Raw genomic sequence first — 26,181 nt, 5'->3', positions numbered from 1 at the left:
ATAATTCTTGGATGAAGTGGAGCAATTCTTCACTCTTCCCCAAATTAATTTGTCTTAAAGTTCAGGGTGAAACAGAGGAAAGGTATAAATATAATATCATATGGCAATTTTACATTATGATATTGCACATACTGCTCACACCTCTTCCCTTGGGTTCTCTTTGTTTGGTCATAGGACTGACTATGAAGTCATTCAGACCTCCTTTAAGAAGGATATTTCAGAGATTTAAATGTCTCTAAATATAGTTACAAGACATAACACATGCTTAAGTATTATAAACAATACTACAGATGGACTAAATATTTTTATCAAGTACTGATTATATCTCACTATCATGCAACTCAAAATCCCATTATTTTGAAAGGAAATAGAAGGCAAGTGAAGAAGGGAGAAGGGACTTGACATTGAATTAGAGATGCTGGCAAAGTATTTGAAATGTCTGCACAAGGTGAAATGTTTATTTTAAAGATGAGAGGGTCTGGCTTAAATGCCCAACTTGCACTTTTGTTTATATGAATGAAAGGAAAGCAAATATGAGGGATAAGTGGTAAACGCTGCTTGACAGGATCACAAGCCAATCCCGCAAATGTTACAGTTCCAAGATGAGCATAAACTCTGTACTGATGTTAGAGCTACAAGAGCTAAGGCTCTGTGAATAAGAAAATGTGGTTTTGTAACTGATATGTCATTTGAATCGTGAATAACACCACAGTGACCAAAATGAGAAAAGGGTTAATTCTGTTTATGCAAATGTCTAATTATTTGAAACAGTAAATCACATTTACTTCAGAAAACACAATTTTAAGACAGAAGGCTTGAAAGACAGACACTAGAACTAACTGGGCCTCAGAGGTCTCTGTCATGGTGCCTACAAACATCCTGTTGTAGCAAGGAGCTGATTAAGCACCAGATTTCCATTTCTACAGTAAAAGCTGTAGTGAGTTTTCTAACCCACTGGAGCAGGAGTAAATATTTTTAAATTTATGTTTCTCTCTGGCTAAAAAAATAAAGCACTTGGCATCATGCCTGAAGCCAATTAATTACAGTGATGCAGAATGTGGTAAGAGAGGATTGAGAGTTGTCTGTCTGTCTTTATTTTTAATCCTATTTAAGCCCTCAGTTCCTTCTCTGGCTACAAAACTCAATCAAATAAGCTCTTTTGTGCTAACTCAGGGCATCTTTTGAACTGACTGTGCCCTTAAACCTTAGAAATTGCACTAACTACTATATAAAAACAAAGTATTTGTATTTGTACCAGTTATACCATTAGTGAATATGACAGAACAAAGAAAATGAAATTAAATCCAACTTTTGCCTACTGCAGCTTTCAGATTTATTCTTAGACTTCCCAAAACACAATACATCTCCCAGCTCACTCAGAATACAGAGCATCATCAATGCCAGATCTCATTCAGTGCTGCCTGTGATAAGGAAGTACAATTCTGTTGCCTTTGACTGATGCTCAGGTCACTGTTGTCCCTTCTGACTCAGCCCTCTGAAGTCAGATTCTTTCCTTTTAGGCCCCAAAGTTCCTCAAATTAATTCAACTCCAGTTCCACATATTGTAAATTATATAAAATAATATAATAATATACAGAAAGTAAAAGAATGAGACTATAGGCTATTAGACTGAAAATATAACTGAAGAAGGGACTTTGTTACCAAGTATAAAAACTTAGAACTCCTAGAAGAATATAGCTGTCTCAATTAAGTCACTTTTGCAACCATAAGGAAAAGAAATTACTTTTCTCAAGTACAAAGTAATCCATGAAAGTGCAGTATTAACATTTTGATTAAATCTTTTCCTCCGTCTCTTGAAATGTTCACACTGTCAAGATTTTCCCAACATGCAACTAAACTACGTCTCTTGTTTTCAGCTACTGACTTAATATCTATGTGTTTAAATGTCTGTTACTGTTCACCCTCTTCAAGTATTTACAAAAAAGTGCACAGACACATGGCCAAGATTTTCAAGTTTCTCAAGTCAGCTACTCTTGCTAACTCTTCTCTTTTGCTACTTTCTGTAAGCTCCTTCTACCAGAGAAGATCTTGTTAGCTCCTGTGTTGTCCTGTCTACTTATTATAATCTGCTTTTTACAATTCACACAATCACAGAATGGTTGAGGTTGGCAGGGACCTCTGGACGTCCCTTGGTCCAACCCCCTGCTCAAGCAGGGCCACCTACAGCTGGTTGCCCAGGACCATGTCCAGATGGCTTTTAAGTATCTCCAAGGATGGAGACTCCACCACCCCTCTGGGCAACCTGTGCCAGTGCTTGGTCACCCTCACAGTGAAAAAGTGTTTCCTGTTCAGGGGGAACGTCCTGTGTTTCAGTTTGTGCCCACTGCCTCTGGTCCTGTCACTGGGCACCACTGAGAAGAGCCCGGCTCCATCCTCTTTGCACCCTCCCTTCACGTATTTATATACATTGATAAGATCTCCCTGAGCCTTCTCCTCTCCAGGCTGAACAGTCCCAGCTCTCTCAGCCTCTACTCCTATGAGAGATGCTCCAGTCCCTTCATCTTCATGGCCCTTCACTGGACTCTCTCCAGTAGGTCCATGCTTCTGTACTGGGGAGCCCAGAACTGGACACAGTACTCCAGATATGAAGTGCATCCCATGCATTTCAGGACTACACTTTCCTCATCTTTGCCTATCATTTCTCTTCTGCACTCCACCAATTTTCCATCTGCATTTCCTTGGATATATTGTGGCCATTGATTTTAGTGTATCCTTGTTTTGATGAAAAAACGGACGGTAAAAACATTTCCTTTTTCTTCAGTGTACAAAGATCTCTTTTTCTACATGCACTTCTGATAGTGGAATATTTCTCTGCAGAGGTCCTCAGCTTTGAAATACATTTTAAAAGATTTTACTGTTTTTTAAATCTTGAAACCTATTCCTCATCAAAAAAATGTCAATGATATGTTTTGATACCACTTATGAGTAGCTCTCCTTAACTTTTTGCTTTAAATACCATTACATCTCAACTTTTGCTGCCACCTGCATCTCATACTTAGTTAGTAAACATAGCTACTCACCTCATGCTCTGGTGAGAGATGTTCCATGTCAGTTCGTAAACACTTAAGTCCTGGTAAAAAGTGATTGACCATTAAATCCTCTGAAATAACTAACAACCAGGTTGTTAAGGTTTTATAAGGATTTTCTTCTGAAATTATACAATTTTTTTTCTGTCTTCTGATAATGTTATTGTACTGAACACAGGGACAAGCTACAGCAGCAAAATCCAAGAAAACAGAACAGCATTTGGCACTTCATGACTAACAAGGAAGAAAAAAGACCTTAAATATGTTTAACTTCATATATCCATACCATTGTTCTAATATTTTTTCTTAATTTACTGGTTTAAGATCAAGGGCTTTGCTTTTGTAGCTTTTTTTTTTTTAAAGTATCTATCAGTTCCACTGTATTGGGCCTGGCTGAGATGAAGTTAATTTTCCCCATAGCAGCCCTCATTGTGCTGTGCTTTGTATTGGTAGCTAGAAAGGTGCTGATAACACACCAGTGTTTTGGCTACTGCTGAGCAGTGCTCCCACAACATCAAGGCTGTCTCTCCAACATTCCCCCCTCACCAGTAGGCTGGGGGTGGGCAAGATCTTGGGAGGGCACACAGCCAGGACAGCTGACCCAAACTGACCAAAGGGATATTCCATACCATATGACCTCTGCTCAGCAATGAAAGTTAAGAGAAAGGAGGAGGAGGGGGGTGGTTCCTTATTACGATATTTGTCTTCCGCAGCAACTGGTATGCATACTGAAGCCCTATTTCCCAGGAAGTGGCTGGACATCACCTGCTGATGGGAAGTAGAGAATAAATCTTTTGTTTTCCTTTGCTTCTGCGCATGGCCTTTGCTTTTGCTTTATTAAACTGCCTTTATCTTGACCCACAAATTTTTTTCCATCTTATTTCTGCCCCACCCAGTCCTGCTGAGGAGGTGAGTGATACAGCAGTTGGGTGGGCACCTGGCATCCGGCCAAGGTCAACCCACCACATCCACCATCTGTGAAAACCTCCTCTTTATACTAAGCAGATCATGTTTTACATCACACATTCGAAGACAAACTTAGTTATTTCTCAAGTATTAATCTTCTGCCCCCACCAGAGAATTAACAGCTAAACTTCCCCTAAAAAAAGGATACAACAACAGGAAAGAGCACTGTAGGCTTCAAACAGGTGGGTAGCGATATCCAGTCTCTTCGAATCCACAGACTGCTGGTTGTTGACCAAGGCTAACTTGTGCAAGTGTGGAATAACAACTGTAAAAGTAAATACTGGAATAAGTATTTGAAATTGCTTTCCATAGACTTGCTTAGAATTAAATGGTTGTGAAGTGGCAATTGCAGGCATCTGAAGCATCACACATCAGTGTGGAATAGTAACTGGAAGTAATGGCTTTTGATGGGACTGCCTTGCAGATTTAACTGATCAACTCAAACTTGAAATAAAACTGTGGTAACACCACCTAAAATAAAAAGGTACCTCAGAGTACCTTTGAAATAGTAACAGTTTACAGCAAATATTTTGCAACGTTATTACTCTCCTGCTGCTAAAGCTGTCTAAAATATGCTTCTATTTTATAAACACAGCTGATAAGCTAGTGACAAGAGATATGCATGTCATGAGAAATCTTCACAGACTATAGAGGAAGCCTGTCTAATGAGTTTAGCCTGCTAAACTGGATGCCTGCAGTTGGGAGGAATGATAGCTCCTCATGTTTTGTTTACAAGTATCTTCAAGACAGTCTAACAATTGACTTTGCTCTTCTATGTGCTTTACATTTCAGGGCCATGAAAAAAAGCCGCTTTGTTAATCTGGAATGCACTTACATTTAAGATGTGTGGAATACTTGAAATTTATATGCCAGCAGGGGGTGAAGCAATGGGGGAGCGGGGGAGAGGAAGGCATTTTACAAGGCATTTTGTCAAGTAATTAAAAAAAAGACAACTTCAAATTTGCCCTGCAGCAAAGTGACCAGTCCCCTCCAGCACTGAAATCATTCATCACTACGTGCTGGTGTTCTATATAGACACCATTGTTAGGTAAAGTGAAAATTATATTGGCAAAGTCTTAAATACTGGGACATATCAAACTCTGAAAACAAGAGTTTTCATCAAACTCTGTAAAGACCAAAAAAAAAAAAAAAAAAAAGAAATCAATATAACCAGCATACTATTAACTTTCGGACAGAAAGAGGAAGACTGCATCTTCCCACTGATGCAACTTACATTCATCTCTAAATCTGGGCTCAGCATTAGGTCCAACTCTTCCAAATGTTTTTATGATTTCTGTATGTAGAGAATGTTGGTCCTGATATTGAGGGTCCTCCAGGAAAGATGCCAGCTGCATTTTTACTCTTTCCAGAAGCTTAAATATTCCCAGAGAAATAAAAAGTACACAAAAGAATGAAGATGCTAGAAATCGTTATGGTCAGTTCAGAATATGTCTATAATCTTCCATATTTCACACGACAAACCTTGGACCTTCTGTTAATTTACAGTTTTTTCTGACAGGATGTTCCAAACTCTTCGATGCAGCCCTACATTTTAAAGACTGTTAACAGTGTTTTAATCTGATCTGTCTTTAACTACAGACAGGTGCTTCCACATAGCTGGTCTTTCCTCCTGAGGTTTCCTTGGTTTTGATACCCACATTTTTTACCTGCTATTAAAATTTCCCTCTTAATATTAATATCTTTGGAGTTTTCCTGTTTAATTAGAACTGAATTCACTTTTTTTTTTTTTGGCAATATATCTCAACTAGTATGCTGAAAAATTTTCTGCAGAGAACAGAGATGCAAAAGTAAGCATCATAAAATCAATGGAATTAAAAAGATTTCTTCAACTAAAGGCTAAAAAACCTGAAAATACAAATGTATCTAAGATGACATAAGTATTTAATTTGCATTCAAAGTTGTAAAAATAACATTTTCTGATACATTTTGGAAGGTGGTATCACCTCTGTACTCTAAGGCTTATTATAATTAGTGCAATGGATACAGTAATTTTTCTGTGGTAACTAAACAGTATTCTTCCCAAACTGATTATAGGCATGCATTCCAAGCTACAAAATTGTAACTTATCCATCTTCCAAGTACTTGTGAGTCATCACGGACTTCTTACTCACATTTCCTCAAACACATTCTTTTAGAATATGTCGAAATTACAGGAAGAATGCAAGCTCTGCAAAAAGCTGCAAGGACTTGAAGAAGAAATTTGATTGTACAGTTATTATATAAAACAAAATACAGTATTTCTACTGCTTCCAGCAGAATCCTGGGTATCATTTTCAGAAGTCTGATCTATTACCAAAGTTTCATCATTTAAAAAACAAGGAGGAATTGCATATCTATATTATCCTCAAGGATTATTTCAGTTATGTCACCATGATGTCTTTTAATGCCATCTTGGACACCATGGGCTAAACCAACATATATGACAGGAACTACAAGAGACTTGTGTCCTTCTAAAGTAGGTGGAAGCCAAGCAGGATATGCTAAGGCATCTAAAATGGTACAGTGTACTTATGTGGAGCTAACTGAATACCACCATGACTTTTTCGCTAGCATTTTAAAGTAAAGCTATTTTATTTGGAAATAATGGACTTGGATTTCTCAACTGTATTGGACAATGTTTTAAAAAAAACATTTTGAGCATGGAATTTCCCATCTTCTAGCACAGGCCTCTCCCTCTACATATCTGCTTTTCTTTGTTTATGTTTGGCTTGATATTTAGAAGGAAATGTTTTTACTAGCTAAGAGAGTCAGTTTGTTTCCAAAAAAAAAAAAAAAGACCATTGCTAAACTGGAAAGCAATTTAAACTGGAAGACAACATAGCAAAGGAAAAAACAATTTATAAGCTGCTTTGTTTTTCCCCTCCAATTTCATTAATAAATTACTGGATTTATAAAAAAAATCACCTACTTCTGCTACAAAAACAACAGCCTGACAACGTATGTCTTACCTCTCTTTGAGTAACAGTTTCCATGATGGTCCCAAAAGCAGGAATTGTTGCAATCCTTACTGAACTACAATAGAAAAATAGAGTCTTTAAGATGTATTAAACATTAAGAATAAAATTCATTAAAACTAAAGCAGAATTTAAAAAATTAGTACTTTAAGTTACATTAGTTTCTAACAATGACAAAACAAAAAAGCAGACCAGGAAAAAGACAGACAGGATTAACTCAAGGTCTCAATCTGAAACTCACAATTCAGGATCACTGGATAAGGTAACAAGGGCTGGAGCAACCCGCTTGTCAACTAAGGCTTCATTCATGCCTCGAAGAGTCAGCTGTAAACCAGTCAACATGCAATAAAAAACGGTTTGGTAAACTTGAAGAACTGGGTTAGCTGTGACTGAGGATGGGCAGGCAGACTCTTGGGGTTTTTCTCGGTTTAGTCACCCACACAAGACATTAAAACGGTTAAGAGACTTATTCATGCTGTAGCATTTATTAGTAACAACCTGTTAGTGAGATTAGCAAAGCATCCCTCCTTAGCTTGAAAGAAATATCACATCAGAATGTCCAGGAAATTAAGTACTACGGTCATCTATCAGAAACTAGATACAGCCAAAGCTATTTTGCATTTCAGTAATGCAGATGATATTTGATTTTGCAGTAGTAAAGCTGATTGCATTACAGAACATATTAATATCCAGCTTTCTGCTAGAAATGATGAAAGCAGATTTCAAAACTGAGAATATGATTAAATATAAAAAAAACTTAGAAATTAAATTACATTGATTTAAGTTTTCTATTTAAAGTTTATTCAGCAGTTTTATCCAGTTTAGTTCTAGGTGTTGCAGTAAACCTTTTTATTTACAAATAAGTGATTTAAAAGTTACATTTGTTTAAAAGTAATTCAGTTTTTGTTCAGCTAGAATAAGAAACAGAACTGATGGCTATTTCTTCCTAAGTACCAAGAGGGATGCTAGGTATATAAGACAGTCAGGAAACTTACATTTCAGGGTCACTGGAGAGAGTAATGAGAGCAGGAACAACTCTCTGAGCTACCAGAGTTTCATGTACCCCCTTCACCAACAGCTGAATGGTCGGAGCAGGGGGGTATCACAGGTGATGCACGGAAAGAGCGAGCACAGTATCATGGGAAGAACAACGGCACAACCAAGAGAGAGAAAGAAAAAACACAAAAAGCAAACCAAAATTAGAAGCTAAGCAAATACTGCTACACTAGGGCTTCATATATGCAAAGGCATGAAGAAAGCTGAAGTGGTCTGGCAATCCGCACAAACCTGACGAATTCAACAACATGATGATGTTTTCTCTATTTTCAGCTATTTTAGAACTTGGAACTCTCAAAAGCTTAGCAAGTAATTATGTATTATAATTCAAATACTAATATTAATGTAGACTTAAATACTAAAGCGATGCCAATTTGAGTTTGACAGTTTAATCTAAATGCTGTTCCTAACTCAATGGAATGGTATTTATTATAGTAGGTGGCTGTCACATGCAAAATAGATGTCTTTAGGTAGGCCAAATGCATGTAGTTTTCCCCCACTGAGTGATACCTTTCAGACCTTTTTCAATGTGACAAACAGCACCTTCCCAAATGTCACTAAGCTTTCCTCAAAGTCATTCAAGACTATTTTACATTTAACCTTAGTTTTTGCAAACTAAGGAAGAGATCAATTTGTTGCAACGCATCCCAAATGTTAAAAACTGAGATCACAGTGAAATATATTACCCATAAATATGTGGAAATTGTTTGAATTCAGATGTTCTCAGGTGATTTTTTTTTTTTTACATTACTTTTGGAGCTATACGTAAGCATACGTTTGCTGCATATGTAGCAGATGCCCTTTACCTGTCTTCTACATATGAAAACCTACTAATTTTAAAAACCGACAAGTTCCAAACTTTATCCATATTCAGCAAAACAGGTTTTTTTTGTCTGCATTAATAAAAAAGGGAAAGCCTTGATATTTCCATTTTGTATCTCATGTAATGAAGTCTGCACATATTTGCTGGTTTTAGGAGATAAACATAAAAAGATTATTAGTAGTTTCTTGAGAAATTTGAAGTGTCTTTTTAATTTTTAGCTATATTCTAATTACTCAAATTACATCATGAACACAAATTAAATTCTATGCTTTCCCCCCCCAGCAGTGTAACAAGAGAACACGTAAGATCCATAGGGTGTGGGAAAAGCAGTAGCTGTCAGAATATCACGCAATACTAAAAGCAGGCAATATTTACACGCTCTAACTAGAGAAGGTTTTACATTCTGCTATTTGTTTGAGAATTCCTGCTTTACCAACTCTGAATTTAAAACAAAGCAAATTGTGAAAGACTGGAAGGAACCTGGCTTTCCAGAAGCCTTCTATACAAAGCAATAATTTTTATTAAGCAATATTTGTGTCTGCATGTATGTGCATGCATGCACGGGTGCACACATGCACGGAACATATTGCAGCCTTACAGATAACAACTGGAGAAGGAAGAATGGGGAGAGAATTGTTAAGCTGTGTAAGAACGTATGCGTTACTGCTGCAAAGCACCTGGAGGAGGAAAGCTGCAACTTCCTATACTTGTTATTCAGAAAGTATTAGGAATGGCAATTCAACTACTGCATTTTAACATTAATACATTTCACGATTATTTACAGTGGCAACAACTTAAAGTGCTGTGTTGAGCTTATGGGCTACTCTTCAAACAGCTGTTAAGGACATAGCTCGCTGTTTGACTATGACAATCTTAACTCTCATATATAGATTTACCGGTCTTCTCATTGATTAAAATAGAGCATGCTTACTATTTTCAATTTTGAACAAATAGGGACTTGAGTTTTCTTTATTAATCTTAATTTTGAGAAAAGCCTAGGGGTAATGTAATGCTTTGAAAAAAATGCTTGGGATTTGTATAATTAGCAAACAATTGAGAATGATCTCAGCTTCATGACTATGTGGGCTGCCACACTTTTAATTATGGTAAAGCATGGTAAACAGCATTATTTTGTCTTACAGAAAATAAAACATGCTTTATAATTCAAGTGTCATTCTGAAGAACCTAAACAGACCAACAAACAAAACCAACAAAGCTTATAACTTAACTATGCGCTTCATGTTCAAACCAGCAGCAATCAAATCTGTTTGCGTCAACATTCAGATGGGAAACTACTGACTGAAAACACTAACACAGAAGCAGCAGAAACAGCTGGATGGGCAAAGCCATGTAGCAGCGTGTAAGGTTACAGTGAGACAGACAATGCCAATTCTTATCCTGTTTTGATTCCTCTAGATCAACGTGTGATCATACTTATGCATACTACACCTTAAAAATGGTAGCACAAAGCTTCCTGCCCCCGAAGGAGAGAAGGGGTAGAATGGCTCCAGATCACTTCTGTGTCCTTCCAATCCTTAACAGACTGTGGAGGTTTGGTAACGCAGTCCGGCAGGCCCAGATCCCGGCAGTCTCTGTGCTGCTCGGAATCTTTACAGTTCTCATATAGCTGTCCTGCAGCTGACATACTCTTTGTCTTATCATCTAACCGCTGGGCTTTGCCATTCAGCAGCCTCTGAGATGTCAGAAATTCCTCGAATGAAGGAATCTTCCAAAAGTGTAAACCAACTGTTATCACCTCTTTACACAGGTGACTTCCCAAATTTACATATTGCCATGTATAAATATGTATGCTATAGCTACCAATGAAGTGTCAATATGATACTATTTTCAAGTCAGAAAAGTGTCTGCAACAAAGTTGCCTATGCTTTCATAAAAACTGAAGCATACTAGGAAACAAGCAGTGAAATAGCATGCAGGACTGCGAAAAACTAACCAACATGCAGTTGAATTTGAAAATAAACTGCAACTAAGACAACAGCCTGTTGTAACTAAGATCTTTCACATGTTTGGCTAACACTTATGTAAAAAAAAAAAAGCTTATTATTACAAATATAAAATATAAATAATGTTCTTGTTAGATTTAAAAAAAAAAAAGAAAAAACACCCAAACAAACAACAACCAAAAATATCTTAAGTCTGACCAAAAATTGCCATCTGCTTTTTAAAGGAAGGAAAAAATAAAAAAAAGACAAGGTTGGCTGTTTTCAACTGAATTCTCAGGATCTTTCTTAAAGTGGTTGTTTAGTGCTTTATCTGCAATGACTTGCAGAGCTGCAGTAAAAAAAAGACTAATGGTTATGTTAAGTGCTCTTTTTTCTGAGGCAGACTTGAGATTTGTTTTTGCAAATGGATACAAGGTGGCAGGTTCAGCTAGAGGTCCAAATGAGTCAAATGTGGAAGAACCGCACCCCCCCCCCCCCCAAAACCCAACAAAAAAGAAATGGACTGTGATAGTGTGATTAGAAATATGTCTTTACCATGAAAAAAAAAAAAAAAAAAGAAAGAAAGAAAGAAAGAAAAGGTAATCTCTTTGTTCAGCAAGTGGAGTATGTCCCAGAGTTTTTGTATATGCTTTTTTAAATTAACACTTGATGAAACAAAGGCATGATGTGGAAATAAAAGCAAATTTATTAGTTAAATGTAACAGTGTTTATCTTGAGCAAATTAAGGGAAAGTTGAAGCTGTCACTATGTTGCAAGTAAAGTAATTGTAAATTATTTTAATTTTTACCAAAAATACAAAATTGGTTAAATGTATGTTTTTACCACCATATTTGGCACCAATGGAAACTAGTTGGAATTACAATGCAAGTGCATTGTACGAGTATAGACAAAAAGTGTTGAAAGCCAATAACTTGTGAATTAGGCTACTGATGATGTGTTAAATAGCAAAAGCAAATGTTAAAACTCAGAGAGATGCTTGTTTATCCATAGACTTAAGCAAACACATTTGACAATGTATTTAATTCTGGTTTGAACACAGTTTAGCAATGAAATGCGTTCTCATAATTGGAAAATGATTTTCAGCATGCAATAATCAGAATGCAACAATCGAGTCAGCAGCAGATCAAAGAACACACACAGTTATTACAGAAACATCTTGCAAGTGGCTAATGACAAATTGCTTATTGAAAGATGTGCTGTTGAACAAGAACAGATACAGAAACAACTGCACAACTTCCTGCTCCATCACACAGTACACAACTTATTTAAGCCATTTGTAATTTTTAAGAATGTAGCAACATTATCTGAATCACCGTTTTTAAAAATAAACTCTAGTTTTAAAAAGGTGTAAAAAAGTTTGGATAATACTTACCTCAAACATTCTAGCAGCCGTACATCGAACAAGAGCAGAAGTATGGACAACTCCATACCATAAGACAGTTAAGAGCAGCTCATGATAAGCTGGGTTTGCACTAGAAGAAAAAATTTGATTTTCAGCAATCAAACAAAACAAAACAAAACCCGAACTCTGAAACCCTGAATATGTTCTTTGCCTACAAAATGTAGTCTCAAGAATCCATTGCTCAACAAGTCTACAACTCCAGCATTTAACCTTTCTGAAGAATACATAACATTTATCCCATTCTGAAGGACATGCAGCATGTTGCTGTCTAGAAAATATGTTGCATTTTGAAGTTCATTTAAAAAAAAAAACTTTAAGAATATAATTTTCAATAAATTATGACACTGAACTGAATGCAAATACTTACCTAGAACACATCATAATAGTATGAAAAATACAAAATGAATTTCCATTTTATCCTCGATGACTGATTTTTGTGGGTTTTTTTTTTTTTTTTTTTTTTTTTTCTTTTTTTTGTTGGTTTGTTTGGTTTTTGGGGTTTCTTTTTTATACTTCAGAATTCTTTTACCACTATATTTTTAATCCAGAGATTAAAAGTTAAAATTTTGTGAAACACCAAGGAAAAAAACCAAGTATACCCCTTATTCACCCAAAGCATCACAGTTATTAAAATTACAGGCAGATTAGCAGCTTTTAATAAAAACTTCTAATGGATTTAGATCTACTCAACACCAAGGTATATTCTTTACCCCAGTTCCACAAAGGAAGCTTTCAGGCTATCAAGAGGAGCATGGGATAGTGAAAGCATGGTCATTACATCTTCTAAGAATCCAACTAACAGCTTGCGGTCTTCTTCCTGAAAGAAGAGCGTACAATGTTGAATGCAGTAGAAGTATTGCTGCGGTTGTGATGACATACATGTATGGAAGAGACAAACTATGAACAAGAACAAACTACACTTAGCCTTTAACAATCTTCTTATGAACTTCAGAAATGTGGTTTAAGAACAAGAACCTTTCAAAGCAAACACAAGAAGAGACTCTGTTTCTGTATTTCATCAACTAAGCACACACTTGTGCATAAATTACCCAAACTGTTTTACTAAAGAAACTTGTAAGACGAATACTTAAGCATTTTCATGGCTCCTGACAGTTTGTGGTTGCTCACAGTCCACTAAACATTTGTGAGATGATGAAGTATTTATTTTTTCCTGTAAGCTACGTATACGCTGGTCCATAAATGCTGGTTGCTGGAGGATTCGGTAGTATTATTTATTTTTATTTATATAATAAATATTTGTGTTTATTTTAGTACTAGGTAACACTAAAAGTTTAGGACTCCGACTATGCCCAAAATGGCGATTTACCTGCTTCTCTGTTTCAGTAAATTTTGCAAAATTATGTTTGCAGGGGTCACAGTTAAATGGCCAAGAATCCACTTATGGAATAACATTAGTATTTTTGATAGAGGCACATGGCAGCTGTCAATGTCAGAGTTAGCAGTGGTGAAGACACCAGATGTCATTTTAAGATTTACTGAATTCAGGTTTTAACACTAATGACTATCATCTAAATGTAGTAGACAACCTGACTAGAAAACTTTGCTTTTAAATGTGTTTGCAGCTGCCCACTTATCTACCTGTCTTCAGAGCACAAGAACACTGCAAGTTTTCAAAAAAAAAACCAGTAAATGTTTTCTGGTAGAATCAATTTTACGTATTATTATACGTTTAACAAAGAAACAGAAAAACAAACCTACCTGAATATAACATGTAAGGACCCCTGTTGCATAGATGGGAACTGTGGCTTTTGTTAGCACTCCGTTACCTGCTGTGGAATCTAATGAAACACAGTGAAGAATTTAGGCTACACATATGTGTATATATGTGTGTGTAATATATATCCTATGTATTTTATATATTAGATTTATATGTGTGTATTATAAGTATTACATATATTCACCTTTTTATATATACATGAAGAATTTATATACATATATATGCATACACACACACACGTGCTAAAATAATGCTCAAGTGGTATTTGGATTTGAGATTTTATTTGTACTTTACACACAACACACAATCTACAACTTTAGAGTGTTCCACTCAGATTAAGATTAGATTTTCAACATTTCACAAATATGACAAACTTGAGAGCTGCAGTCTGAAAATGTCATTTGAACAAGAGATTGATAGGTTTTTTCCAGTTGTGGTTAAGATCAATTTTTATTCATTTGAGTAAAAAGCTACTTACCTATGTTTTCCTCAGACAGTCTTAAAATTTCCTGGAACTGTGGTTTTACCTATACAAAGGATGATGAATCCCATATAAGAAAACCTGTTACCAGTGTCAATTAATTTAGGAAAAAAAAAAACTTAACAGAAAAAGGACATTTTGAAGGTACAGAAAGAGAAAAAAAAAAACCTTTAAAGAGCATAGCCAGCTTTTATGAAAATTGAAAGTATGACATAAGATAGTAAAAATTTCTATTGAGTACCCACACTGAGGTAGCAGTATTTAGCACTCCTGATACCAAAGGTTTAAGTCTCTTGGCAATATGCTTAGTTGGGCTTTAGGGTTTACTGTTTTAACAAGCTATATGTTAAAAAAAAAAAAAAAAAGTTTTTGTTTTATATCTTTGCTGTCCATGAAGTGCTCTCTTCCAAAATATAGCTGTGATAATCAGTATCAGAACAATTTTATAGAAGCAAGAGTTCTAAAGATAGCCTACAGAAGGGGCTTTCAAAGACCACAGACTGGTTTTAATCTCCTCTCTGGAGGCAGCACATAATGCTAATCCTTTTTTGTAATTTTATCTTTAGGTTATCCTCTCATGTTTTATAATTTCCCTTTAAAAGATTTTTGAATTATATTCAGAAGTTATTTAATTGAGAAAAATGATGTATTTCCTTGATAAAAAATGTTTAGATACCATCTATAGAAAATATTTCGGGCAGGGAAAGCATTAAATTTCCAATCAATACAGGCTGGAGTACTTATGTACACCATAAACATTGAACAGTATGCTGTTCTGAAGAAAGAAAATTGTTAAAACACTAGAATTAGGATGACCTCTCCCACTCTCTATGCCATTCACAAAGCAAATATGAAGAATACAGTTTAAAAAAAAAAATCCTTCCTTGTTGGGCAAGATGGGAAAGCCATGACAAAATGGTCAAAAACAGAAATAAAAAGGATGCAAAAAGAGGTTTAAAAATAGCAGGTTTAAATGTACTTATGGAAAAGCATCAGTGTGACATGCAAATATAAAGGGTCACATAAAGTGCAGGTATTGAGACACAACATAAATATGGAGACTATGTATTATCAATGTACTCCTTTTGTAGAATATTTAAGATAATATCTTACCTTAGTGTTTGTAAAAATTTTCCCAAATGTCCTACAAAGTCTCCAGAAAAATCTAGAGAACTCATGGACACAGGCAGTTGATGCTACATTGATCTTGCCAACTATTTCTATAAGCTGTGGCAGCCTAAAAATCGGGAAACAAACGGATATTAAACACTACTCTGATCTTTTGTTTCTCTCCAGTTATATTTGTATAAATTTACTGTTTATATTAGTAAATACACACACACACACAGAGCACTATTGGTTCTAATAAAATTATCTACATGTTCTGTACAATTCCTGACCCTTGAAGAAAGCAAGGGCTTAAGTGCCAGAAAAGTCTGACCTATATTTTCAAACATCTGTTATTGCAGAACAGTGTATTTCATGAGACATTCAGAATACAACCATCTTCACTTCAACAGAGAATTGACTATACTAGTGCAGAGATGAAAGAAGCAATTTTTTTGAGCAAGTAGTTACCTACAGTTTCTGCTAGATAGTTGATGTATTCTGAATAAAATCAAAGTCAATTCAGTATGAAAATGAAAACACCTAAAAAAATTCAATTTTTTCCTCTTTAAGAATTCTTAAACACGATCATACTTAAAATTCTTATGTTTAATAATTTTTAAACATAATCATGCTTAAGAACTATTAATTTTGATGCATTTTAACATTAGGAATCATAAGATACAAATTAACTCACAGTTGATTGACTACCCATAACAAAGTCTCCCAGCCTGTGGTACCCTCATGTTCTAGCTGATAGTCATACAGTTGCAACAACACTGCTAACTGTTCGCGGCTTCCAATGATGATGGCCACATCCTGAAGAGGTGATACAGGTCGGGGAAATCTAGTGACTGTAACAGCAGAGAACAAGTGACCATGAGCAAAAGAAGATGAAAATACCTTGGAGGTGATGTCAGTAAAGACAGCTAAGAAAGTCTGAAGCTCTTTACTGCCTTCTGTGTAAGGTTATCAAATTACTTTTTAAAAACCAATGAGTCAAATCAGTCTCTGAAGAGATTATATAACCCTCACTTAAAAAGAAAAAACGCCAGTACAGGGAGATTATGGAACTATCATCACCACCAAGGACAAATCTTTTGTGACCAACCTATTGGCCTTCTATGATGGAGCGGCTACATCAGTGGACAAGGGAAGAGCTATGGAATGCCATCTATCTGGACTTCTGTAAGGCCTTTGACACGGTCCCCCACACCATCCTTCTCTCTAAAGTGGAAAAATACGGATTTGATGGATGGACTGATGAATGGACTGTTCAGGAAATAAGGAATTGGCTGGATGGTTGCATCCAGAGAGTAGTGGTCAACTGCTCAATGTCCAGATGGAGATCAGTGATGAGTGGTGTCCCTCAGGGGTCCACATTGGGACCAGTAGTGTTTAATATCTTCATCAATGACATAGGCAGTGGGCTCAAGTGCACCCTCAGCAAGTTTGCAGATGACACCAAGCTGAGCAGTGCAGTTGACACGCGTGAGGGATGGGATGCCATCCAGAGGGACCTGGACAAGCTTGAGAAGTTGGCTCATGTGAACCTCATGGGGTTCAACAAGGAAAAGGGCAAGGTCCTGCACCTGAGTCAGGGCAATCCCCGGTATCAATACAGGCTGGGGGATGAAGGGATTGAGAGCAGCCCTGAGAAGGACTTGGAGGTACTGGTGGATGAAAAGATGGACATGAGCCAGCAATGTGCTCTCGCAGCCCAGAAAGCCAACTGTATCCTGGGCTGCATGAAAAGAAGCGTGGCCAGCAGGTCGAGGGAGGTGATTCTGCCCCTCTACTCTGCTCTGGTGAGACCCCACCTGGAGTACTGCATCCAGCTATGGAGTCCTCAGCACAGGAAGGACATGGACCTGTTGGAGCGGGTCCAGAGGAGGACCACAAAAATGATCAGAGGGATGGAGCACCTCTGCTATGAGGAAAGGCTGAAAGAGCTGGGGTTGTTCAGCCTGGAGAAGAGAAGGCTGCAGGGAGACCTTACTGCAGCCTTTCAGTACTTAAAGGGGGCTTATAGAAGGATGCGGACAGAGGTTTTAGTAGGGCCTGTTGCAATAGGACAAGGGGTAATGGCTTTAAACTAAAAGAGGAGAGATTCAGACCAGATATAAGAAACTTTTTATGATGAGTGTCCTGGTTTCAGCTGGGATAGAGTTGATTTTTCTTCCTAGTAGCAGGTATAGTGCTGTGTTTTGGATTTAGTATGAAAATGAAGTTGATAACACACTGATGTTTTAGTTGTTGCTAAGTAGTACTCACACTGGTCAAGGACTTTTCAGCTTCCCATGCTCTGCCAGGTGCACAAGAAGCTGGGAGGGGCCACAGCCAGGACAGCTGACCCAGGCTGGCCAAAGGGCTATGCCATACCATATGGTGTCATGATCAGTATATAAACCAGGGGGAGTTGGCCAGGGGGGCAGCGATCGCTGCTTGGGGACTGGCTGGGCATTGATTGGCGGGTGGTGAGCAATTGTATAATGTATCACTTGCTTCGTATCTATTATTGTATTATTATTATATTTTTTATTATTATTATTACTACTATTACTACTATTCTATTTCATTTTACTTCAATTATTAAACTGTTCTTATCTCAACCCACAAGTTTTCTGACTTTCACCCTTCCAATTCTCTCCGCCATCCCACTGGGGTGGGGGGAGTGAGCGAGCGGCTGTGTGGTGCTTAGCTGCTATCTGGGGTACAATATTTTGTAAATATTCACCACTTACATATTTCTTCTGCATTAGTAAGCTGATATTTGTAATTAGTTAAATATCTGATAAGGGTTCATATCAGACTGATTTCTTTCATAGGAATGAAGTAGGAGCAGAGGGAGGAAAGGAAGTAGAAAGATATTTTCCCAAAAAGGGAAAAACAGAACAAAAAAAAAGTCATGACAAGTCAAGACAAATCTTCCTATGCTGCAATATGCCTTAAAAAAAAAAAAAAAAAAAAAAAAAAAAAAAATTCTGTCAACTCAGCAACACTGAAGAAAGAAAATTCACAACTTGACAGAGGTTCCCTGAATTTCTTGCTCTGCACTTGCTACATATGAAAATACAACATAAAGAACAGGTGGTTTAGAAAAAAAAAGGCTTGGGGACATAAGCTTAAACCATTATTGTACAGACAGTGTGCTATAAAAATCTAAAGTCTACACATAGATTCTGCAACTTACGTTTATGTAGTAACCTTAAATACACACAAATCCCAAGTAAATGTGGACTATGGACTATTTCCTGAAATTCTTCCTTTGCAGTTAACAGTGATTTGAGATTTGTCACTGAATTATACTTAAGTTTATAAAAATTCCACATATCAGAAATTAACTATTTACCTTCTATTTGGGGTACTTCTCCCTGAAGTTTAGCCTTGCTTGTGAAAGGTGCATTCTGTAGCACCAGTGCAAACAGTGAAGGAATCAACGACTGCAGAGCAGACAGATACATGTGGAGCTTATGTTCATCCAAGCCATGTTCTCCTTCCTGAAACAAACAGGACATTTACTTAAAGTTTTCAGTTTGGATGATCTGTTGCTTAGGCATGTATTCTCTGGCAAGAAATCAACACATCTGTGATGAGCTTCTACACAGACACTAATTATATAGTAATTTATCCTAACCACAAGCTTACTTTGTGTCACCATCCAAAGCCCCTTAAGTCACTTCTACTCAAAAGATTCAAGCAATATAGCCTTTGGCATTTAGTAGTTCATGTCAATGAACACACTGATATTCTGAAAGAACATTTTCCAGCACAGTTTGGAAATGTGAATCCTTGGTCTCAGAGACCAATGCATCTAAAAACTGAATAAACTAGTTGCCTGTACTCTGAAAACAAGCATCTTGGTTAAGCGTGTTAGATCATTATGAGATAACCTTTTTCCAGAACTTTCTAGATATCTACCAAATCAAGTGTGCAGACAAACTGGTTCATAACTGCAAACAACCTAACTAAACCATTCAATTCTACTTAATTTTTTTGTTTAATAAATATTGCACTTTAAGACTACACTATGTGACACTTAAAAACAATTTAAATATAGGGCAAATGCACTCAGAATAACACGTATTACCTGGTCACAGCCCCAGGCAAGTGTTTTCTGAACTGCACTTTGATTATTTGGCTATAAAGCAAAACATTGTTGAAGAAGAATATGTTTGGGTTTTGGTGTTAGGTTTTTTTCCTTCTTCCAAAGGACAAGTAGAAGTTACGGAGTTACAACAAGAATCTCCAGAAAATTCTTCCCCCGTAGAACATTAAGTAGCAATTATTTACATTTTTTTTTGAAGCCTGCATATGTAATAAAGATACAAAGAAAATTCCCCAATGTAGAAACAGCTGAACACATACCCTGAGCAACTTTTCAATTTTATTAAGCAGTGTAGGTATAAGATGGAACTGTAAATTTCCCAATTCTGTTGTCCAGGCAGCATAAGCAGGTAAAAATACCTGATGCGTTGCACTAACTACACGTTCTGAAGGGTCTCCTAAAGCTGAAAGCAGCAGTTCAAAGCCCTGGCAAAAGACAATAGAGAGTGTAATTATTTTCCTAAAATTTATGCTAAAGTTTCCCACACAAAACATGCAGACTAGAAAAAGATTATAATCTATTTTTAAAACTTTACACTAATAAAAATAAAACAAGGTAGTACATGGAGGCATTTCAACAGATATTCCCACCACATCTACAAAGGTAAACAGTAGGTGGTTCAATTATTCTGCTAGTATTTCTCTACAGTCAAGTTCTCAGGATCAATACAAACACATTTTACCCCTCTGCCTTCAAAAACTCCAAGACAGGATTAGAAGTTCTTCATTTTCACTTATCTGAAACATTATTAGGCGGTATTAAGTTGAACTACAAGTAGGCTTTGTTGTAGTAGGCAAATCTCTGTTAGCAAGTGATGATATCAAATTGGCTAATGGTATCAGGTGGGCAATGAAGGCAAATTATGGTCTTGAAGGCAAATTATGAATTATTAGGGAAGCTTCTGTATAAGGCTTATACCTGAGGTTCTAATGATGCTTATATGTTCTCTTTTTGGTCTTGGTGATACAATAAAATCAACATTCATAAAAGCCATCAACATTTTTAAAAGTATCTGGAAAGATTTAATAAAAAAACATGAAATTATGCATCCCCCTATTCATGAATAACTATAGAAGACATTTTATACATACAGAACCCGAACCAAATAATACCTGTTGATACTTGTCTGGATCATCAATATATCCCATAATGATGCCAAGGCTTTTGATGACAGCTTCTCGTACCAGATCTGCCTTATCTTCCATTAGCATCTGCTGCAGCATGGAAAGTACTAATGAACTACGAATTTCTTTCTGTTTGCAAACAAGAAACATACTTGTTAAGTCCAATGAAACAAAAAATGTGCATTTATATCAATTTTTATAAATAATTTGCACTTCTATTAGTGCTCACAAACAAAATCTTTTCCTCCAACCATAGATCCCTTTATGAATATTACACATTCAGTTTTCACAACAGAAGATGAATGAATATAAAATGTCAGTAGCCTCATTAGAGAGCCTTTTGTCCTACTAAGCACAGAACTTAGGTCCTTTAATTCATATGGAACTAAAAATAACTCACAGCAAAAAACTACTACAGGCCTAGACTTAAAACAGAATCTTTAATCACTGCATTGCTAAATTGGAGAAGTGGATTTTTAATTTGGGTTATTTTCCTCTTTCTCTGAAGCTTCAAATTCTAGTTTGTCACTGACTTAATTTTGTTGCTTCTTCTGACTGGCAGCACTCTTCATGTAACATTCCACAGTGTCTGAAGAACTCTGTTATTGGCTGCCAATTATTTTTTCAGAGATTATTTCCTTAATTGGTCCTAACTATCTTTACTTCATCTTTACTGAAGCAAAGATGATTTTTTTCAGAACATACTGCTTTTGTAGACATCTTATAGCTAGATTGACCCGTATTCCTTTATAATAAGCTATCTCCTCCTTAATGTGATTTATTGAATCTCACATGCATGATATTAAGTATGTTTTAATGTGACTCTCTATGCATAACAAACACACTTTGGAAAATTTAAAATGATAAAGGGCGTTTACATTATGCAACAGATTTTCACCTGGCTTTCACTAGCAAAGTATTTAGAGTCAGTATTAATACTTACTGGAAGGTAAGGTGCTAGAGCTCCACAGGATTCTGCTACCAATAGCCGTCTCTCTGGGTATTTGTGGTTAATCTGGTAAAGAGAAACAGAATGGCTATTTGCTTTGCAGTAACCAGTATTCAAAATGTGGCTAGAATGAACTGCAACGGAGGGATACGCCTGCACCTCTTAAATAAACATTGATTGTGCCCATAGAAGTTGCATATGGGTACTAAGCAGCCTCAAATTCTTGCACTGAGGCATAAAGGCAGGACAGATATCTTCTTCTCTAGCTGTCCTATAAAATACAGCTTATAGTAAGAGAAGAATTGGAGAAGCATTTATGTATATGCAGTAAAAAGAAGGGTGGAAAGCAGTGTACGGGTTGCTGTACTTTAAAGAATAGGAATAACTTCTGAGCTGGCATGTCATGAAATATTTTGCCATGTGTAGCCCTTAAGGAACACCGTTCCTCTGAGAACTACACAAGTGCCCTCTAGTGCTCTAAGCCAACCAGTGTAGCACAGCTGCCTAGGTCTTGCTGAGCAATCGGGGTCAAAATAAGACACATGTACTAAGCCAAAAAGTACTTGCATGCTACTGAAGTTCTGCTCTCAAGTCCAGCATAAACATGTCACGCCTCTAAAACGTGACTGAAAACAACTCCTATTTCCAAGAATCTCTTGATCCTGTGCTACCTCCCCTTTCCACTCAAAGGCTGTTCAAAAATTCTGCCTTGCAAATTCAATATCAACACTTCAGAACCAAGTCTGAATCCTGGTGGAGTCAGCTTTAACAGCCAGTTTAACGGTTGTACAATGGAATACGTGATATGTTTCAATATACTTGAATTAAAAAATTATAGGGTAAAATGGTGAGAGGGAAACGTGAATAGTTTGATCCTGTCAGATAAAATAGGATATGCATGTGGTGCGACTCTATCTTTCTCTCTTGCTATGCAGTGTATAGCCTTGGTAAGACAATCATCTTACCATGGAAAAGACCAAGGTACTCACTGTCTTCTTTGTCTCGGTCTTTATTGGGAAGAATTGCCTTAAGGAGTCCGAGGTCCCTACCTTTGGTAGAGAATTATCAGGTTAGGAAACATTTAAACAAATTGGACATACACCAGTCTGTGGGCCCTGATGGGGACTGCACCCATGAGTGCTGAGGGAGCTGGCTGATGTCATTGCAAGACCACTCTTGGCAATCAACAAAATGTTGTGGCAACGGCAGAGGTTCTTGAGGACTGGAAGAATGCAAATGTCACCGCTATCTTCAGGAAGGGCAAGACAGAGGATCCAGTGAAACACAGGCCAGTCTGCCTCACATCAGTTCGTGGGAAGATGTTGGAGCAATTAATCCTGGAAAGCATTTCCAAACATACAAAGGACAAGAAGGTGGCTGGGAATAGTCAGCATGTATTTATATAGGAAAAACCATGCATGACCAACCTGATAGCTTTCCAAGATGACTGGCTCAGTGAACAAGGGAAGAGCAGTAAATATTGTTTATCTTGACTTCAGCAAGACTTTTGATACTGTTTCCCATAACATCCTCGTTCACAAACTGATGAAGTCTGGGCTAGGTAAGGACAGTGAGGTGGATGGACAACTGGCTGAACTAATCACAGGCTCAAAGAGTTGCAGCTGGAGGCCAGTCCCCAGTGGTGCACCCCAAGGGCTGATTCTAGGGCCAACAACGAAGATGTGTAACATCTTCATTAATGACCTGGATGACAAGACAGAATGCACCTCAACAGATATGCAGATGACACAAAACTGGAAGGAGTGGTTAATATACTCAGATGGGTGTACTGCCATTCAGAAGCACCTCAACAGGCTGGAGAAACGGGCAGACAGGACCCTTATGAAGTTCAAGAAAGGGAAGTGCGAAGTCCTGAACCTGAGCAGAAATAATTCCCATGCACCGGCACAGACTGGGGGCCAACTGTCTGGAAAGCAGCTTAGCAGAGAAGGACCCGGAGGGCCTGACAGATACGAAGCAGAGCCAGCAATGCACTCCTTGCAGCAAGGAAGACCAGCGGTATCCTAGGCACTACTAGGATAAGCATCACCATCAGGTAAGGAAAGTAATTATCCCTCTTTACTCGGCACTGGTGAGACCACATCTAGAGTGCTGTGTACAGTTCCGGGTTTCCCAGCTACAGAGACAGGGACATATTGGAGCAAGTCCCGCGGAGAGACGTGAAGACGATTAAGAGACAGGAGTATCTGACATATTGGGGGGAGGCTGAGAGAGCTGGGATTGTTTCGTCTTGAGAAGGAAGAGCTCAGGAGGGATATTATCCGTCTTCATAAATATCTGTACCTAACTACAGAGAGGTAAAGAACACAGAGGTCCCCAATGAAAGGACAAGAGGAAATGAAATATGGGAAATTCTCTTTTACTGGGAGGGTGGCCAAACCTTGGAACACGTTGCCCAGAGATGTTACAGAGCCTCCATCCTCAGACGTATTCAAAACCAGATGGACTTGGTCTTGAGCAACCTGCTCTAGTTGACTCTGTTTTAAGCAGCGGGCTTGGACTACAAGATGTTCAAAAGTTCCTTCCAACCCCAGCCATTCTGTGATTCTCTCAATTCTATTGGCTTAGGAGAAACTACAGATAAAGACATAATAATAAATCAACTTTGGACCTCGACTTTATTTCCATAGCACACTGAACAACGGTACCTGACCACTCATGCAGTATTCATGTCTTCAACTTTCTCACTGTTCTGATCTGAAATCACCGCAGAACTCTCCCAAGAATGAAGTGTGGCAAAGGTCATTTGAAAGAGACTCAAATGCACAAATCATGAGCCTCAGGACTAAACTTAAGTCTCAAGCATGGGAGAACATTCTTTGAGTGTGTCTATCATTATTTTGCATTCATTCATCCCTAGGGCACCTGTAATATTTTTCGGAAGTATGGAGATTTCATAGATGAGAAACATTATGGTCACGCAACAGGCTGCTCTAATACCTATACTATCTTTGATTTATGTGCCATCTTTCCAAATGCAAATTCCCTACTGGTAACAGAGATACACTTTGCCTTCTGGAGCTCTGCCTACGTACGGGAAACAGCAAAAACTAGTTTCAACTGGTTTACGTGGGCTGGCAAGGCAATATAAATATCAGCCCTGACACTGCAAAGACATACTGACCCACTGGAGGAAAAAAGACTCAAATTTCCACAAGATCTGTGTTCAGGGAAGATTATTAGCCCTTGGAAACTTAAACATAATTGTAAAATGGTTATTACCATTTCTTTTCCTTTTGTCTTTAATAAACACTAGTACAATTTTGGAAGCCAATTAACTGGTCACTAGTTCTGAGGGAACTTTTAGCATTCACAGAGCCTCGATCTAAACTCAGATGAGCCATCTATCAAATCTACCTGTGAAGAGCAGGTAGAGAGATCACAAAGACTAGCCTGATAAATGAGCTCCAGAATGTGTGGATGAAAATGCTGAATCTTCTTCTGAGGGCCCAGTCCTTTGCATCTGTAAATAGATTTTGGTTGGAGACCAACTGCATGAACGCTTTCACAATGAAAGCATCTACTGAAAAAAGGTAGAAAATTACGTGTATTTTTGAGTTCCTGACAATGAGATCCAGCTGGTATTTTTCTGGAGAAAATAATGACCTGGTTTCAGCACTGCAAACAAAGTCTGGCAAACTGCATGAAATACATGCATGATGACATATGGCTTGGCAGCCTGATATGCTGTACTGTTACAGTTGGACCGGTTTCTCTTTTGCATCGGCAATTAGCAAGAAACTGGTATGACGAAGATGTGCTCTTACTGAGGTGAGACTGTTTTGTTTAAACTGTTTAAATTTCATGAGAACAACTAAGAATACAAAATGTGGTTTATTTTGTGTTCAACTACTATTGCCATGAGTCCTTCATTTAATCAATAGATACATCAGTCATACATACAAGCACAAATACTGCGTATAATACGTACTTCTACTGTCAGAAAGTATTAAGACTATTAAAGCTTGGACTTTATTGTGAAACACAGATGGCTGCGTTATGCAAGAAACAGTAGACAATTATCAGACCAGAAAGACTGTGCCATCAAAGCAAGCATTACCACTCTGTCATGGCTTAGTTATTCACTGTCTTTTAGGCAATGATGAACTCCCTTTTCTTCATTATGGTAGGAAAATACCATGCATTTTCACCTGAACTCATGTTGTTCTGTTTCTATGCCTCAGATGAAACCATAAGAGCACTTCAGTTTGGCTGTTCACTTATTTCTATCAATTTAGAGTATCTGTGGAAAAGGTCACTGTGACTCTAGAAGTCACATGTAAACTTCAGGCTGATCTTACAGGTGTAAAATCATGCCCATCTACAGGGGACTTATTTCTGACTATTTTGATCTTTAATTTTCTGTTTAAGAATTTAAGCTAGCTGAAGTGTGGACACTGCTCCAGGGACTTAATACGAT

The 26,181-nt window shown here is 37.4% G+C and overlaps 1 protein-coding gene across 7 annotated transcripts in view; it reads right to left on the bottom strand.

Annotated features, from left to right (window-relative positions):
- RELCH (RAB11 binding and LisH domain, coiled-coil and HEAT repeat containing) overlaps positions 1 to 26,181 on the bottom strand; it is an 85,324-nt gene that overhangs the window by 10,006 nt on the left and 49,137 nt on the right. For 3 of the 7 annotated variants that reach the window (XM_082328485.1, XM_082328487.1, XM_082328490.1), the window contains 15 exons: positions 21,735 to 21,806; positions 20,780 to 20,920; positions 19,928 to 20,092; positions 18,912 to 19,059; positions 16,257 to 16,413; positions 15,566 to 15,689; positions 14,450 to 14,498; positions 13,953 to 14,032; positions 12,944 to 13,050; positions 12,204 to 12,303; positions 7,984 to 8,066; positions 6,983 to 7,046; positions 5,248 to 5,386; positions 4,162 to 4,278; positions 3,042 to 3,130 (listed from right to left, as the gene is read on the bottom strand). In XM_082328485.1, the coding sequence (XP_082184611.1) occupies positions 3,042 to 3,130; positions 4,162 to 4,278; positions 5,248 to 5,386; positions 6,983 to 7,046; positions 7,984 to 8,066; positions 12,204 to 12,303; positions 12,944 to 13,050; positions 13,953 to 14,032; positions 14,450 to 14,498; positions 15,566 to 15,689; positions 16,257 to 16,413; positions 18,912 to 19,059; positions 19,928 to 20,092; positions 20,780 to 20,920; positions 21,735 to 21,806 (1,635 nt within the window). Of the gene's footprint in view, positions 1 to 3,041; positions 3,131 to 4,161; positions 4,279 to 5,247; positions 5,387 to 6,982; positions 7,047 to 7,229; positions 7,313 to 7,983; positions 8,067 to 12,203; positions 12,304 to 12,943; positions 13,051 to 13,952; positions 14,033 to 14,449; positions 14,499 to 15,565; positions 15,690 to 16,256; positions 16,414 to 18,911; positions 19,060 to 19,927; positions 20,093 to 20,779; positions 20,921 to 21,734; positions 21,807 to 26,181 lie in introns of those variants that run through there. The other 4 variants (XM_082328486.1, XM_082328491.1, XM_082328488.1 and 1 more) reach the window with 3 other exon arrangements.

This window comes from Platalea leucorodia, assembly GCF_965183815.1.
Source record: "Platalea leucorodia genome assembly, chromosome: 1".
Taxonomy (NCBI): Eukaryota; Metazoa; Chordata; class Aves; order Pelecaniformes; family Threskiornithidae; genus Platalea; species Platalea leucorodia.
The sequence above is the reverse complement of the archived record's forward strand: the minus strand, read 5'-3'. Positions and strand labels throughout refer to the sequence as shown.